This window comes from Myotis daubentonii, chromosome 4 (assembly GCF_963259705.1).
Source record: "Myotis daubentonii chromosome 4, mMyoDau2.1, whole genome shotgun sequence".
NCBI lineage: Eukaryota > Metazoa > Chordata > Mammalia > Chiroptera > Vespertilionidae > Myotis > Myotis daubentonii.
Window position 1 is genome coordinate 91,527,901 of NC_081843.1, and position 17,919 is coordinate 91,545,819.

The following is a 17,919-nucleotide window of genomic DNA, read 5'->3' on the forward strand; positions in this document are numbered from 1 at the left end:
ATTTTTTAAAATTTATGTGATGAGGTGAAAAGGATGAACGGGCCCATCTGAAAGGTATCCCATTTAAGCATAAAAAAGACAGGGGTACTGGATTGAAACACATCAAATATATAACATTTCATGAGTTAATAAATATCCTAAGGAAATAAAATGACCAGAGCACCAACTGTTTATTCTATAAATTAATACATGATAGAAAAGATGTATCTTTTTTGTGTGTAAACATTATATTAGGGTATATAAGTAGTTGATAGGAGAAAGTTCTTTATAGATAAATGTAATGAAAGTAGAAGGATTGATAGAATTAGGAAATAATTTTTTAATTAGAAGTAATTTTTTATTAGAAATAATGATTGAGGCAACAATCATCAACTGATGCTAAAACCATTAGGTGGAAGGCTGATGGGGCTATAGAGTGGATGGATCATGCATGTAATACAGCACCCACGGATCAAACTTAGTGACTAGCACTAAGAGGGGACAACCAGACATTAGTGTATGATGCAAAGCAAATACACAGCACCTCCTCCAAAGCATCCTTGTCAAAAGAAAGAATGAAAGAAGGAAGGAAGGAAGGAAGGAAGGAAGGAAGGAAGGAAGGAAGGAAGGAAGGAAGGAAGGAAGAAAGAAAGAAAGAAAGAAAGAAAGAAAGAAAGAAAGAAAGAAAGAAAGAAAGAAAGAAAGAAAGAAAGAAGAAAGAAAGAGAAAGAAATTAAGCTGAATCTAAGCAAGCCTCTGGATCTACCTTTTAGTTTAACCGGAATTACAGAAGGTAGAGGAACAAGTTATATAACACCACCAAATCAAACTGTGGGACATTTTACAGGGCAATTTGTCTAATTTCTTCAAAAGGAAGAGACAGGAAAACTAGGTGAGGGTGAGGTGCATTTACAGCAGAAAAGACTCAAAACTTAAGTGGGATAACAGCTAAAAGTAATATGTGCATTTTGTTTGGATCCTGACTCAAACAAACCCACAGTTAAAAAATTATTTTTGAGATAGCATGGGGAACTTAGGATGTAGACTAGATATTTAGGATAAAAGTGTATGATAGCTTAGATTTTTCAACAAGCATTCCAACATAAAAAGGAAGCAAAAAGGAAAAGAATTGAAACATGATTAGAAAATTTCAGTAATTTTTCATGCCAAGTAAAGGGACTCCCATGGATTCATGATACTATTGTTTCTCCTCTTATATGTGTTGGGAGTTTTTCATCATCAAAGTGGCAGTAGAGTTATTAAGAGGTATTGTTTCTTACAAACAACAGAACCCAAAATATCAGTTCTAAGCCACAAATAATGTACACTGTATGCTAGAGACTGTGGGAGGGTTTGAGAGATAGTTGTTTGTGTGTTCTGAGATGGGATTACAAGTGTATTAAGGCAAACTTTCTTATGATGGAGCCCAGCAGGTGAAGAATGCCAACAAAAAGTTAGGCATATTCACTGTTGAGGCAAAAGAGAGGGATCAATAGAGAAACCAAGAGACAGCCAACCAAGCAGATGGGGAGACTAGTGGAATGGGGAGAAATTGAATGAACTAGGTTGGAGAGATGCACAGCAGAGCAAGATTGTGTGTAAAAGGGTTAATGTTAGCCTGGCCTGAGAAGCCAACTCTGGACCCTGTGGGATGGTGTATCCAAAACCTCCTTCTATGAAGCTGTGCATCAAGTTGGAAATTGAGGCTACTTCTCCGTGTAAAAATGGCCCATGTGGCTCAGATCCTGTGTAGGTAATAGAGGGATGACCCTTACTTATTGACCCTTTCTTATTCCTTATTTTTATTTCAGTCTACCACTTATTATTTTAAATATTTACACTGATCATTGAATTGCCCTCAGGTGTAATGAGTCTATTCTACTGTAATCATATAGATATTTGATAAAAAGACTGAAAAGTTAGGCTCCTGGGAATCTTTTTAAAATCCTGATTTCTGGGCCTCATCCTTCTGGTGATTCCCAGGTAATTCTAATGTGCAGTCAATGTTGAGAACCACTGCCCTAGGAGTTGTAACCAGCGAGTGAGTCCTGTTCCTTCTTATAGAGCATACCTGACATGCACACTCACCACCAGTTGTAATGTTTAGTTGAGAATGAAACACAACACATGCACCAATGATAACGGCCCACTAGCCTTACTGAGCTAAATATTTACTGTTTCCCAGGTACTGGCCAAGGATTTACAAGGTGTATCTCATTTCACGCTTCTACACTAAGTGTTTAGACTCTGAACGGGTCTGGGTATGTTTCCAGCCTGGGGAAATCTCAGCCTTTTGAGGCTAATTCACTTCCGTTACCACAGAGACCCAATAGCCGATCCCTGCATTTGTACACAAAGTCTTCCAGTGTGGGTAGTTTTCTAGAGGGAACTGTTTTCTTATTTTCCAAGAAGTCTATTAAATACGCTGAATTCTGTTCCTTCCTATTCTTTTCCCCATTGAACAGATGTTTACCAACTCTCCATATGCACCTAGGCATAGAAAGTTTCGGAAGGTAGGATCCTAGTCAAGGAACTCCCACTCCACCAGACATCTCTTCATCTCAGCACACCACTGACCCTCTCCTGTCTAGGCCTAGTTCGGGCAGAAGAGAAGTGTCTCTGCGCCCTTCCAGGACTCCTGCTTCCTCCCTCCGCCAGCCCGCCTCTCTCACACACACACTGTTCACGTCCTAACCTTTGCTGCCCCCTAGTGGCAGGCCTGAAGAATAAATGTCACTGTGCTTCGAGATACATATCCCTGCTTCAGGGGTTTTGCTTGCAAGTAAAACAATTTTTTTCACCAATTTTTCTTTCTCTGATTTACTTGTCTTTGCTTTTACTCTTGAATACTACAGCAAGGTTAAACCTTATTTGAAAGCATAATGTATGGTATCATGAGCTATAAGACTGGATATGTAATTTTTTAAAATGTTTTTATTGATTTTAGAGAGAGAGGAAGGGGGGAGAGAGAAAAAAAACATCCATCAGCTGCCTCCTGCACACCCCCAGTGGGGATCAAGTCCACAATTCAGGCATGTGCCCTGACTGGAATCAAACCAGCAACCTCTCAGTGCATGGGAAAACAACCAACTGAGCCACAGTGGCCAGAGCTGGATATGAAATTTCAACAAGCACAATCACATCATTTTTGCTGGGATAGGTAGACATTAACATTAAGTAACATGAAAATTCAGCTTATAAGGACTTGGCTTTATAATATGACAGACCTTGATAAACTCAAGCCAATGGGGAAAATCAGCAATCTTATTTATTAGCCTAAATTATTATTTATAATATATACACATGCACATTTTCAGGATGAAAATTTGTTTTAAATCAAACACTGCCAATAAGGTCTCACCTCCTTTCCTATGACTGGCCTGTGTGCTTTGCACTGAGTGCTCTGGCCACTGATGCCTAAAATGCTCTTCCCCCACATGGACCCTCCCTGCTTCCTTCTGGAATTCAGCTCGCCAATATTACCAAGAAGCCTCCCTCACTCCCCAGGCAGGCCTGGCCTTCTGCATTCCCAGAGTCTTGCTCATGCTTCAGGAGTGCCTGCTGGCTCATCACTATCATCATCTGCTCACTTATTTACCTCCCCCAACTCCTAACGCCTCAAGGCAGGGCTCTTATCTGTTTCCCTCTGGAGCTCCAGCAGTTACTGGGCGCCCAGCACTGTCGGGGCTTAGTGAATGTTTGTTGAATGAAGGAAGTGAGTAGGGAAGCACCCAAAGGAGCAAAGGCTCAACAGAGGATGTAATGGGAAGTGCAGAGGAAGGAGTATCTGAGTCCAATTAGATCAACCAGTAAAAAGGTCATGATGGATGAGAGGGAGTTAGATAAATTGAAAAGGTGGAAGAACATGTTAGGCTGTGCTTTCCTTCTTATCATTTACACTAGAGGCCCGGTGCATGACATTTGTGCACTGGAGGCTGGCGGGGGGTGGGAGGGCGGGGGCCTCAGCCGGGCCTGTGCCCTCTCGCAGTCCAGGACCCCTTGGGGGATGTCCAACTGCTGGTGCTCCCTGTGGGGAGTGGGCCTAAGCCAGCAGTTGGACATCCCCCGAGGGGTCCTTAGTATTGCCGCGGAGGCAGGAGAGGCCTTGAGCCCGTGTGCCCAGCTTCTGGCTGAGTGGCGCTCCCCCTGTGGGAGTGCACTGACCACCAGGGGGCAGCTCCTGCATTGAGCATCTGCCCCTTGTGGTCAGTGCATGTCATAGTGACTGGTCGTTCCACCGTTTGGTTAATTTGCATATTAGGGTTTTATTATATAGGATAATTTATAACAGACTGTGATTACCTCTGTTTTAGTTAAGGCTCTGCCCCCTCTTTAAACTGTAAGGTGTTTACTTCAAGGTTCAGGGTTGTATCATACCCAAGGATGAGCTTAGTCACGAGGGGAGAGGCAGTGCAGTGAGGTTGCCTAGGAAGGGAGTGACAAGGTCACGTGGGTGCATGGACACATCAGAATCCACAGCACCTCTGTCCTGCACAATCTCCATTTGCTTCCATGTCTCCTTCCTGCTCTATGTTCAAAGGCATCAACTTTAAAGAATGATCTTAGAGCTTATCTTGTCTCCACTTGCTATTCTGAAGATAAACTGACTCAAAAGGGAAAAGTGAAGTAGATGGCATGATGGGGTGAAAATTCAGATCAATTAAACTAGCTAACATAGACTGTGCTTATTTTGTGCTAGCTTTCTAAGGGTTTTATATTTATTAACTTAATTTTCATTTCAACCTGTTACCAGTTAAATTGTGTCCCCCTCCCCCATCCCCCAAAAAAGGCTATATTGAAGTCCTAACCCCCACTACCTGTAAATGTGACCTTATCTGGACATAGGGTCTTTGCAGATTTAATCGAGATGAGATCTTTAGGGTGGGTTCTAATCTTATAAAACTGGTAAGACACAGACACACACACACACACACACACACACACACACACAGGGAAGACAGCCATGTGAACATGGAGGCAAAAATTGGAGTGATGCTGCCACAAACCAAGGAATGCCTGAGGCCACCAAAGCTGAAAGGAAACCTTTGGTTTAAGGCAGCGGTTCTCAACCTGTGGGTCGCAACCCCTTTGGCGGCCGAAGGACCCTTTCACAGGGGTCGCCTAAGACCATCCTGCATATCAGATATTTACATTACGATTCATAACAGTAGCAACATGACAGTTATGAAGTAGCAACGAAAATAATTTTATGGTTGGGCCACAACATGAGGAACTGCATTTAAAGGGCCAGAAGGTTGAGAACCACTGGTTTAAGGAACCCTTTGGAGCCGCAGTCGCCAACTAGTGGTCCGCAGACAACTGGTGGTCCGCAGACAACTGGTGGTCCGTGAGGTGCAAAAGGTTGGCGACCGCTGCTGTAGAGGCTTCGAGGGCACATGGCCCTGTAGACACCTTGATTATGGACTTCCAGTCCCCACAACTCTGAGGAAATAAATTTGGGTTGTTTCAAGCCACCCGTTTGTGGTACTTGGTTGCGGCAGTTCTGGAGACTATTCACAACCCCCTTATTTATGAGCACCCCTGAGGAACCAGGCTCAAGGTCACTCCCTTAGCAAGTGGTGAAGCTAGAACTCTTAGCCACTGAAGTATGTTGCTTCTCAAGACCAGCTTTAAATCTCACTCACCACTTGTGAGGCATGAAATGCTAGGCCGGACAGTCATCCTCTCTGAGCTGGTCCACTCACCCGTGAAAGGGGAGGAGCACCTCAGTCACACAGCCCTTAGACTCACACAACGCTGTGCTCCAGTGCTCCACACAGGCTCAGCACAGTGAGTGAGAATAGAGAGACGTTGTCTCCTTGCTCAAGGATGAAGAGCTAACTGCTGGAAGAACCTGTGTCCAACTCCAGATTTGTAGGAGGCCTGCCTCCTCCCCAAAACCCTATCTAACCCTAATAAGTTTTTTCAAGTCTTTAAGCCTTAATTTTTTAAAAAAGATAAAAGCTCCCATATTAATATATTTTCTTACTAGCTAAAGGGTTATTTCTGCATAATTCTATAATTATATTTATATTCAAAGGACTCTATTCTATTTTTCTCTCCTCCTCCTCCTTACCATATATCATTTCCTCTAAGAAAATATAAAAGGACAAGGGAAATAAAATTTTTTTCCTTACATTTTTTAGAAGAGGAAACTAAGGTCTCCAAAGAGCATATTTTCAGTTAGCAGATAGCTATTACAAGGCAGAAGATTTAATAATAACAATTTATTCATTACATACTTTATTATACTTGATTAACTCTGTTTATTGTGTAAAAGTATGATAATTATATTAAATTAAAATTTATTTTAAATTTATCACCAGTAATTATATACATGGTATAAGCAAAACTACAGATCATTTCCAGATCATCAGTCCATAAAGAAAGGGCTATTTCACAAATGATATTCTTTTTCTTATACTGAGTCCCATGAAAACACAAGTTCTTTCACGATATGAGTTCTGAAGCCAGTATTTCTTCTCCTTACCAACAAATGCCAGCATTTTGAGAAAATAGTTTCCTTTGTAAATATTCCACCAATTCAAGTTTTGATTTTAGAGTTTCAATATCATAATAGGGGATCTGTAAAGGGAGGAAAATAAAATTTGTCATAATCCTTCACAATCTGAAACTCCCTTGGTTTATTTGGTTACTTGTTCCTCACCCTCCTCCACAGCAGAATGTAAGCTCCTGCAGGGCAAAGACCACACTAGCTTATTCATCCTGTAGCCCCAGTGCCTACATCAGTACCTAGGTTCAGGAAATACAAAGCAGAGCGTGCAAAGAAAATTTGGGCTCTGGTATTGTCAGATTAGGGTGAAAGGTGGACTTGACCTGGGAACTGATGAATGACCACAGATACCCAGAGTGGGAGACCAGTGTGGTGGTGGAAGCAGCTGGACAAAGGGAGAAAGGCCAGAGAGAATGGAGGGGGCTTGAGGGAAGGGGAGCAGCCCCCGAGCTCAGAGCAGAGCGCCTGGCTGCCAGCTCGGGGTTGCTCCCAGAGCAGAGGGCCTGGGACGTTGAGACGCCCAGGAGCTTTGACTTTATCACCTAAGCAATAAGCAATAAACATAAAGGCTCTGAACATACACTGGCACGATTAATTTTAGGAAAATTAATCTGAGACTGTAGAAAAAATAGAGTGGAAAAGAGTAACCAGACAGGAAAGAGAAGGCAGACTGGTGGACAGCTTAGAGAGTTGTGGAAGCTCCATGCCCACTCACTGTGGCTCCTCACATGAGACCTTCTGCCATGATTTATGATGTAAATACAAGTAAGGCCTTAGCCAAACCGGTTTGGCTCAGTGGATGGAGCGTCGGCCTGCAGACTGAAAGGTCCCAGGTTCGATTCCGGTCAAGGGCATGTACCTTGGTTGCGGGCACATCCCCAGTAGGGAGTGTGCAGGAGGCAGCTGGTCGATGTTTCTCTCTCATCGATGTTTCTGGCTCTCTATCCCTCTCCCTTCCTCTCTGTAAAAATCAATAAAATATATTAAAAAAAAAAAAAAAAGTAAGGCCTTAAACCCTAAGTGGTGATGAGGATACTGGTTTTAATGGGCTATCTTGTCCACTTTTATTCATAAAATCAGGTGGGAATTAAAACAGACATTCCAATAATTTTGTAATTGAATACACAATAAAATATACAGATGATATATTATAGAACTGCACATTTAAAACCTATAATTTTATTAACCAATGCCCCCCCAATAAATTCAATAAAATAAAATGCTCTCGACTTTAATATAAGTGGGCTGGCAGACCACTTAGTAACCTGGAAAAAACAAATCTAAAGTAGACATTGCTTTGGGGGGGGGGGGGGGGGGACGCAAGCATACCTGAACGACCTGATAACCAAGTAAGCGTAGGTGTCTTTGTTTAATAGCTTCCTTTCCCAGTAAGTGTTTGCTATTCAAACAAAATCTTTTTGGACCATCAATACACAGTGCTACCCTGAAAAATCAGAGAGAGAGAGTGTCAATTTTTTTTTTTTTTGAGAGTCAATTTTTAAAACAACCCAAAATACTTACATATTTTTAGTTACCAGAATTTATTTGGAATTTGCTTATTCCTATTTGCCAGTACTAGTTTCAAGTAAATAAAGAGTGTGTTATCCTTTAATCTGTTAAGGAAACACTCAATTGAGGTTCATATAATGTTACAGATATTTTCCAAAACTGGTATGCTGCAAAGTAGTGTTTTAATTTCCAGAATGTTTATTTTTTTCACTTTCTTAGAAGACAATCATTGTTTATCCTCAGCAAGTAACATTAACGACAAGTTTTCTTACCTTTTATGTACGTCTTCATGAAATGTAAATGGCAACACAAATCCTTCTTCATCTAATTTAATTTCAACATCTGGTGAGAGAAGAAAGGAAAAATCCTTCGTGTGATACCCTCACAGACACTATCTTCCTTTCCTCCTCGTCTGTTTGAATTCTTCCACACTGCATTTACCAACTGGCTGAGGGCTGCAAAGTAATGACCACACCAGACAATGTTGAGATTGTTTAACTTAACCGGGTCTATAATCAACCAAGTCAGCCTGAAACTAAGAACGCTCAACTACACAAAAACAAGGAGTGGGTTCTCCGGTTATCTGGGGCATAACAAGAGTCACTCACACAACTGACTCCTTCAACCCAGTGACGAAAATCCTTTAAATTAAGCAATGCCAGACACCAATGCACAGTGAACCTTTCTTCACTGGAGCGCCCAGAGCCACCAGGGTAGTAAAGCATCCTGCACCCCGACATGTGGTCCCACTGATGCTCTGCCACTCCTTTTCTAAAAGGAGCCCGTACTGGAGGAGAGTGAGATGTGACCACCTGGAGCCAGTAAAACACTGTTCTCTTTGAGCTGATTTCCTTTTAGACATTAATCTTTACAAATGTGTAAGGGCAGAAGGACTTGTCTCTGGTCAGTGCTGTCCAACAGAACTTTCATGGTGATGGAAACATTTGTACCTCTGTTGTCCAATATGGCAGCCGTGAGCTACCTGTGGCTCCCGAACACTTGAAAGTGTGGTTAATATGACTGAGGAACTGAACTTGGAATTTTTTAAAATTTTAATTATTTTAAATGTAAGTGGCCATATGTACTAGTGGCTACTCTACTGGACAGCACTGGCCTAGAGTACCGCAGCAGCTAACGATTACTGAGCACTTACTGTATTACTTGCATTATTTCATGTAATCCTTAAACAAGTCTAAGAAGTCACTATTCTCCCATTTTACAGAAAGCAGCAAGCAGAAAAGGTTAAAAACTCTGCCCAAAGACAGTCTGCTACTATGTGGCTAGCACGTGGGGACTCAACCCCAGGCAGTCTTGACTCAGCCCTACTGCACACCCTTGTTCCACTTCGCCTTTAGGGAAGGGCAAGTCCATTTTGTATTTCCAGACCTTCTATGGCTACTAAGTTGCAAATATTCCAAATGAGAATGAAGGCTGAAAGTTAGTAAACAATAAAACCCCCTATTACTCACCTATTGTGTAATAATATGGTGTTAACACTTTTGAAGCAAAATATGATCTTGCTCCCAAAAGGTCAATCAATCCAAACATCACATGTTTATAAAGATGAAAATCCACAGGCGTCTCCAGGGAGCAGCACGGAGTAAGAAATGATCTCACTTGATATTTAGGAAGAAGTTTTGGACCCTACAAATTGTATATGCAAATATGAGAAAGAAAAATAAGATATAAAACCAACCAGATAATAAAAATTTAGTAGCCCTAGCCAGTGGATACAGTGTCAGCCTGTGGACTGAAGGGTCCCAGGTTTGATTCTGATCAAGGGCACATGCCCAGGTTGTGGGCTCGATCCCCAATAGGGGGCATGTAGGAGGCAGCCAATCAATGATTCTCATCATTAATGTTTCTAGCTCTTTCTCCCTCCCCCTTCCTTTCTGAAATCAATAAAAATATGTTTAAAAAATATAAATAAAAATAAAAATTTAGTAAAACATTGATATTAGCTTATGAGTAATGAAATATTTTTAAGCAGGATAGGAAACCTAGAAGCCATAAAAGATGGGATATATTTGACTATAGAAAGCTTAAAAATTTCTATTCAGCAAGGAGGCATCATAAACATTAAATTAAAAACCTAAGAATTAAAACCAGAAGAAAATATGTACAACACACACAATAGCTAAAATCTGTTTTACAATGACTCCTATGGGAAAAAAATAAGCCCATAGAAATATGAGCTAGAGGGTAGAAAGGCAATTCACAGCAAATGTAAATGACCAATAAACATTTAAAGATATGCTCAACTTCCTTATTGCTCATTAAAATATAATTTAAAAATGTAATACTGTTTTTCAGAGTCAAATGAAAAATTAAAGGGACTAATGTCACAATACAATAGAAGTGGGGGAGATGTGGCTACCCCGACACTGCGGAGTATCTGATGGGACACACAAACTCCACCTCCACCGAACTCCATCAGATGACAGCCTGCACTTAAAAATGTACCCCAGATGATTTAGGATGTGTTCAGTCCAGAGCCACACTGCTGTGGGGCTAACACCCTCAGCATGGCTCTCTGAGTACTATTAATCTAACCCTGCAGCATCTTCCAAGAAATCTTACACACCAGGAAATGGGTCCTTCAAGGACAAGAAAACAGGAGTGGGGTTGATTTATCAAAGAAAAGGCTATCTGGTGACCACTAACTCCAAGTGAATGGAAGTTCTAGTTGTTAATGAGATTGAGACAGATCAAAAGAGAAAGAACTAAACAAAAATGTTAGATAGTAGGGGAAAGGGAACAAAAGAAAACTGCCCCCATAGAGAAATAAAGCACAGCTCATGCTTTTACCTTATAGAAAGGGCATTCGAGGATCGAGGTTAACAAAAGCTGGGTTAGTTGTGCTAGGCTCAGTCTGTCCAAATATGATTCCTCGCCTGAAATAAAAAAGCATCTTAGTCATAGTTAAATTTGAATTTTGATATATGTAATGAGAGAAAATAATATTAAGAGTTAAAAGAATATTAAGACTATAAAACATTCATTTATTCACTCCAGTAAGTTACTCTTAAATGACACTATGAAAAGAACATGTTGGAATTATGCCTTTATGCCTTCTTGCTTGCCATCAATGCAATCTCATTTTAACTTCCAAGAATTGAAGCTCCTAACTAGAGAATATATAATTAAGAGGGACCAAATGTTAGTCGAATTAATGGAAGTTCTTGGAAATTGAGATTGTTGACATATCTGGTGCCCTTCAATTAAGATACTATTGTCTCTCAAAAAAAAAAGAAAAAAAGAGTTCTACAGTTCTCTTTCACAAAGATTCAAACATGTTGCTGTGACTTTACCAGTTCCATCACCGCAGCCCCCTAAGAATACTTTTTCTCAGCTAGGGCAGCAGTCTGTTTACCCGAAACTGTTCTCTCACTCAATGCAATGTTCTAGCATGCTTTAATTCTGCATTTACACTGCTATCTACAACTTCAGATGTCCTCTTTAGTTTATCCTCCTAGGTAATAAAAGGCTAATATGCAAATCGACTGAAGACTGGTCGCTATGGCATGCACTGACCACCAGGGGGCAGACACTCAATGCAGGAACTGCCCGCTGGTGGTCAGTGTGCTCCCACAGGGGGAGCACCACTCAGCCAGAAGCCAGGCTGCAGCAGTGGTAGCGGGAGCCTCTCCCACCTCCAAGGCAGTTGGACATCCTCCCAAACTGCGAGAGAGTGCAGGCCGGGCTGAGGGGGAAACCCCCCCTGCACGAATTTTGTGCACCGGGCCTCTAGTTATGAAATTTTAAAAAAAGGTAAAGCATTGCTCAATGTAAAAGCTACATGTGACTTGAAAACTCCATTAAGTTCAAAGGTTATTTTTTCCACTCACAGAAGTTATAACCAACTCACCTTGCAGCTTTTGAAGAAAATAAGGACTGAATATTTTTCCCATAAAGTTGACTGGATGGCATTCAATAAGCGAACATGAATGGAGAAGTTTCAATAGTGTTTTGGGAGGAAAAGAGTTGAAATGAGTGTATAACATATCTTCTAGCTTTCTAAATAAAGCAGAGGCATTTGGTGGCAAATAATTGAGTTTTCCAAATGGTTCAATCAACTCAGAAATCTGACTAGGGGAAAATTTTTCAGAATGGCAAACAAAAGTTTCTGCCACTGCATTCAAGATGGGTTTTGAAAGGATCTGTTTCCTGCTGCAGTACTCCATGACTTTGCTGACAACCTCAGGGTCCAAAGTGAGACACAGAGACACTACGTGCTGCTCCAGGGCTGTTATAAAAAATCGGTCATGGTGCCCAAAGTATATGAAAGCCTCTAAGACTTTTCCAAGCTCTTTATTAGTGAAATGAGGGATATGTCTCACAACATATTTACCCAATTTTATAACCAGAGGAAGTGCCTGAGTTTGATCGAGAACCACCAGGGCAGTGAGCATTTGGCTTATTGATTTAGCACTCAGGGTGTAAACTATTGACAGAGAAAAGCTGTTTATCTTATTTAGAAATGTCTGGTGTTGGTCCACTTTTTCAGTACATGCCTGCAGTATCCTATAAAGGGCCACAATATCCTCGGGGGTAAAATCTTCCAATTTTTCACCTTGCAGTTGATATATAATCAGGTCTAGGGTCGCACAACCTGGACCTCGTAGTTTGAGCAGACTTTCCGCAAGAACACAAAGGCTGTGGATTTCCAGGCCGCCCGTTTTGACACGATGTTGGCATTCTGCCACCAGGTTCAGTAACAAGCTACTCTGGGGATCCACAGACAACAGAGTCAGGGCCTGCAACGCAGTCACCAAACCGGTGTTTGACAGATTTGAGGGTTCCTGTTCAAACTGAACACATAAAGCTTGAAAGACTGGATTTTCTATTACTTCCTTTGGCAGCCTTTCATCACCATGTTTTTCTCCCACTTCACAGATCCGCTGTAAGGCTCCTGCTGCCATCGTATCAGGCAAAGTTTGCAGTGTGCTTATGAAACTTAGCACTTCTTCTGGTGAAGTGCAGTTGTTCAGTCTCCTGTAAAAGAGCTGTTCATCCATGTTTTTGAGATTTTGTTCAAAACTGTCCCAATCATGTACTTGAGGGAACACTGGCTCACCAACTGGATGAAGGTCATTTCCATTTTCTGAATGGAACTTTTTACAACAGGCATGATGGAACCTGACCCTGAAAGGCCCAGGTTGTAGTGAACAGAAGAACCATGGGTACAGATGTCCCTTGACTGCCTCGTGAACATGATGTACAGGTTGATTTTTCAGAGCACCCAGAGCTCCATTTATCCGAAAATCAGATAAATGACAGAGATTCCTCCGCAAGGTAATTAAAGCCATGCCATCAGATTCTCAACTCTTGACTTATAACTAAATATAGGAATAAAAAACATGGTCAAATATATTGAGAACATGCCTCACTCAACATCAATACTTATGGAACTAAGGATGAGTACCCCAAATAAGTGATTAGTAAACATGTCCCAGCAAAACATAAGTACTAGAGCAGAGCCGCTTAGAAAATTGGCTGGCATCTAATGATGATAATCACTACCATTTGCCTGGTACTATTGTGCTTTCCCTGTACTAAATTAATGCTCTTGACAGCACAATAAATTAAGCACTTTCATCATTTCACAGATGAGGAAACTTAAAGCACAAAGAAGTAATTTTATCCAGTTTACACAGCTAGTGAGTGGCAAAGCTGGGATGGATTCAAAGTCCAAACACACGTCCTATCAATTGGTGGATGGAAGGAACTGCGTCCGGTTAAATATGTTTTTTCATCAAAGCTGGGAATCCCCGCATGCGGAGGGCCCACCACAATTAAGTTCTGGGGAGTCAAAAGTTATACCGGATTTGCCAATCCACGAGGGGTGGGAGGTGGGCAGGGTATTGGTGCCCCTAATGCCGGCATTGTTCAAAGATCCAAAAAAAAGCAACGGGTCAAGTGGCCAAAATTCCTATAGGTCAACGTAAAGCAAAGATTTTTAAAAGGTGCATAAAGCTCCCGAGGTGTTGGTTTCCCCTGGCAGCTAGGAATGAGGAAGAATACGGTCTAGGCTGGCAAACGGCAAACAAGTAAGTCAATAAAAAAGGTACAGACATGCAAGTCAATAAGGGGAGAAGGTGGGCGGCCAGTCCAGACGTAAACACCCCGCCGTGAGATTTAAGAAAACGGATGTGCAGGGCAAGAGGGGACGTCCCGGGCGCCCCGTCCTCTAGGAATGAAAGGACCCCAGAGTCTGGCGCCCCAAACCCGGCGTCCCTGGGACCTGCGCTCAAGCACCGGCCGGGCGCGGCGGCCTGAGAGGGCTGGGCCGGCCAGTGCAGCACCGGAGCCTAAGCAACGACACGGGCCGGGCCGTAAAAACCGAGCCCTACCCCCGCACGGACACCTACCGAGCTCAGCCCGCTGGAGTCCGGAGCAGCTCTCGCCGGTCGGCCTTCACTTCGCACGCCTTGGAGGAACCGAGCTATCTGGCGCATGCGCGGGGACAGAAAGCCACACACACCCCAGCCCGGCGCACTGTGATTGGCCCAGCTCCGTCCGAGCTCTCCATTTGTATTGGTTTGGACGCGGAGCGCGCGCCGCGACTGTGTGCGCAGGCGCTGGAGCAAGGACTGCGGAACCACGCTCTCCCCGGCGTCCCCGGCTGGGCTCTTGCAGGTGAGTACTCTGTGCTCGCTGCACCCCTGTTTGGGCCACACACCCAGCACTGGCCGCTGGGGAGGCGGTTCCGGTTCGGCGAGGGTACCGGCTTCCGCGCCCCGGCGTTCCAACCCTGACCGGGAAGGGCGCGCGCTGGTCGATCCGAAGCCCGGCCCCTCTGGGCTGCGGGCCGAACTCGGGCCGCGCCGGGGCCGGGCGGTCTCCCTGCGTGTGCACCGGAGGAGCTGGCCCCGCAGGTGGCTGTGGACCCCTGTTGGGTCGGTATCTTTGTCCTGAACGCTTTTCTAGGCAGGGTTAAAGGGCACTGTGGGGCGCGGTGGGGACTCGGGAATGTTGGGAGCGTGGACCTGGCTGGCCGGGCTGTCCTGCTCCACCGCTTCTCCGCCTAACCTTGCTCTGCGTGTGCCGGGGAGCCGCCTCTGAGAAATGCGGGGACCCGTTTAAGGTGGTTGTCGCACGAAGAGGTTCTGTTTGTTCTCTGGAGCGCCTACCCCCGTGCGCGGCCCCTGGGAAGGGTTGCAGGTGGCCAGCTGTCATAAGAAGCGTGGCGTCCTGTCACTTTCTCGGTTCTCAGTGAGCCCTAAGTGTGCGGCGTCCTCGTATGTACTCATTTACACGCCTGCCTTCATTCCGTAAATTTACGGAGCACCCGCCGTGTGCCAGGCGTGTTCTGTTCCCTAAGCATATTCCGTGGTCATTAACAGGTTCCCTAACACAGTTCTTTTATTTTTTAATTTCTTTGTTGCTTAATTTGTCCTAAGATGTAACTGGCCCGGGGAGCATAAAACTGTTGGTGGTTCATTCGCCAAAAAGATTGTGATTTGGGTTTCAGTGTAACTTGTTCCGTACTAATCGACAGTGTCCCGCTGTAGAGACCGAGTAAGTATGAGGAGAAGTCTGTGAGGGTCCTTTATTTTATTGCTGGTTTCTCTTCAGGAAAGACGTGAACTAGTAAAACAATCGACTGGATTAGAAATATTGGCCTTCCATCAATCCATAGTTAAGTGCAGATACACATGCACTTACCTATATTTGATGTTGAATTAAGTAATAAAACAGTATTTGATTAAGTTCATTACTAGTTTATTTAGCAGTAGGAACCGAGGCTCCTACAATTTTTTTTTATAATTCTTTATTGTTGAAAGTATAACATGTCCCCTTTTTCCCCCCCATTGACCCCCTCCAGCCCACCCTCGATCCCCCCCACAGGCCTTTCAGGCCCCTATTGTCTGTGTCCATGGGTTATGCTTATATGCATACAAGGTTTTTGGTTGATTACCTCCCACCCACCTTCCCTCAGATTCTGTACTCTGTTCCATGATTCCATGTTTCCAGATCCACTCCCTTCATCCGATTATTTTGTTACTTAGATTTCACATATGAATGCAATCATGTGATGCTTGTCTTTGACTGACTTATTTCACTTAGCATGATACTCTCCAGGTCCCTCCATGCTGTCTCAAAGGGTAAGAGATTCTTCTTTTTTTACTGCTGCATAGTATTCCATGGTATAAATGTACCACAGCTTTCCCCCCCTGACTCATCTACTGATGGGCACTTGGGCTCTTTCCAGATCTTAGCTGTGGTAAATTATACTGCTATGAACATAGGGGTGCATATATCCTTTCTGATTGGTGTTTCTGGTTTCTTAGGATATATTCCTAGAAGTGGGATCACTGGGTCAAATGGGAGTTCCATTTTTAATTTTTTGAGGAAACTCCGTACTGTTTTCCACAGTGGCTGCACCAGTCTGCATTCCCACCAGCAGTGCACTGGATTCCCTTTTCTCCACATCCTCTCTAGCACTTGTCGTTTGTTGATTTGTTGATGGTAGCCGTTCTGACAGGTGTGAGGTGATTCCTCGTTGTCATTTTAATTTGCATCTCTCTGATGATCAGTGACTTTGAGCGTTTTTTCACATATCCATTGGCCATCTGTATGTCCTCTTTGGAGAAGTGTCTATTTAGGCCCTTTGCTCATGACTCCTACAATTTTAATGCAAGTTTTACTTTTTCCTTTTTTAAAAGAGCAAGCAAAGAGGAATCTGATTTATTGAGCAGTGCTGTGTCTCAGCCACTGCTCAGGTGCTTTTTCTCAGTCTTTGTCAGTAGGCATTTCTGTGGTGACCCCCACTTAGAGGGTGAGGGAGCCGAGGCACAGACCCGTCGGAGGCTTGCCTGCGCTTCTGCCGTGTCAATGACTGACCCCGGATTGGAGCCCAAGTCATCTGAACCCAGAATGATTTCTGAGACATGGAATTAGAGCTTCATTCCTCTGTTCTCCCTGGTTTGATATATTCTCTTTTTTATGACGCTTTGAGAATTAATGCTAACAAACAGATTCAGAGAAGTGTATTTCATATTTTGTGTGGGTATTGTTGGAATCTTTTTTTGAAGACTATGAGGGAGAATTAATACCTGCAGTTTGTTACTACTTTATTAGAAAGAAAATCCTCTTTTCTCTTTTTCATTTTTTCAGTGTAACTATTCTAGCTAAAGCGTATGCCTGGAGGAGATGAGAAGGTTTTTGTTACTCTATGCTACACAGCAAGGACAGGCAAAGGCCATAGCAGAAGAAATATGTGAAAAGGCAGCTGCCCATGGATTTTCTGCAGATCTTCACTGCATCAGTGAATCAGATAAAGTAAGAGTTGTTATTCCTGCGGTTTTTACTGTTTTATGCTTTGAAGATATTTTGGTTGGGAGTGATGTTAAACAACAAAATAGGACTTTATCCTTTATCCTTTTCTCTTAAATACTCAGAAATTATTATTTTATCAAGAGTTTTAAGATTCCTACCAGCTTTTATTCTTTTTTTTTACACTTAACTATCCATTTGAATTAGACTAAACTGTCTCAAAAACTGAAATAATTACTTAATCAACCAACATGGAAGCAGTAGTTTTTGCCTTGTTTATCTCATGGGATGGCTGTGAGAACAGTGAGATAGATGCGTTCGCGTGCATATGTGTGCTTTCCACCTCATGAATCCCAGGGCCCCATTTGTATTTCTCCAAAATAAAGACCTTGTCATTTGTGTCAGAGTTCCTCCAAGTGAAGGGGTACTTAATTCTTTTGTGAAATAGAATTTAAAGCAGGAGTGTAAAGATCAGGAGAAGACTCTGCTTCTTTAGGTCAGGGACTACTTGTGCATTCAGTCCCTGCCATAGGATCCATAAGAACTTAACAGATCTGTGTTCTTACAGTTAGTTCTGTTGAGACCTCCAGATTTTACTGTTTTAAATAATCCAGGTCGTAGCAACTAGCAGGGGCTTT

The 17,919-nt window shown here is 42.9% G+C and overlaps 2 protein-coding genes across 8 annotated transcripts in view; one reads left to right on the top strand and one right to left on the bottom strand.

Annotated features, from left to right (window-relative positions):
* Positions 1–6,191: 6,191 nt before the first annotated feature.
* FASTKD3 (FAST kinase domains 3) lies at positions 6,192–14,496 on the bottom strand. Of its 2 annotated transcripts, XM_059694707.1 has the most exons (7): positions 14,374–14,495; positions 11,871–13,341; positions 10,811–10,896; positions 9,472–9,646; positions 8,275–8,344; positions 7,823–7,937; positions 6,192–6,564 (listed from the first exon to the last, which is right to left on the bottom strand). In XM_059694707.1, the coding sequence occupies exons 2-7, from the start codon at positions 13,309–13,311 to the stop codon at positions 6,466–6,468; spliced, it is 1,986 nt and encodes a 661-aa protein (XP_059550690.1). In that variant the 5' UTR covers positions 13,312–13,341; positions 14,374–14,495; the 3' UTR covers positions 6,192–6,465. The 2 variants fall into 2 exon arrangements, 1 of the variants encoding a protein (XP_059550690.1); XR_009452688.1 differs by lacking the exon at positions 6,192–6,564 and having other exon boundaries at positions 7,858–7,937; positions 8,275–8,457; positions 14,374–14,496.
* MTRR (5-methyltetrahydrofolate-homocysteine methyltransferase reductase) overlaps positions 14,490–17,919 on the top strand; it is a 33,531-nt gene continuing 30,101 nt past the window's right edge. For 2 of the 6 annotated variants that reach the window (XM_059694705.1, XM_059694706.1), the window contains exons 1-2: positions 14,490–14,641; positions 17,123–17,287. In XM_059694705.1, coding sequence (XP_059550688.1) covers positions 17,159–17,287 — 129 coding nt within the window. In that variant the 5' untranslated portion in view covers positions 14,490–14,641; positions 17,123–17,158. Of the gene's footprint in view, positions 14,642–14,664; positions 14,902–15,918; positions 16,111–16,908; positions 16,931–17,122; positions 17,288–17,919 lie in introns of those variants that run through there. The other 4 variants (XM_059694699.1, XM_059694700.1, XM_059694701.1 and 1 more) reach the window with 4 other exon arrangements.

What these genes read in the sequence shown, in the direction of transcription:
- FASTKD3 (XM_059694707.1), bottom strand. Translation starts at nt 13,311, where the DNA reads ATGGCTTTAATTACCTTGCGGAGGAATCTCTGTCATTTATCTGATTTT. An exon ending in CATGAAGACGTACATAAAAG is followed by an intron (nt 7,938 to 8,274) that starts GTAAGAAAACTT and finishes CTGATTTTTCAG; the next exon opens with GGTAGCACTGTGTATTGATG. An exon ending in TTGGTTATCAGGTCGTTCAG is followed by an intron (nt 6,565 to 7,822) that starts GTATGCTTGCGT and finishes CTCCCTTTACAG; the next exon opens with ATCCCCTATTATGATATTGA.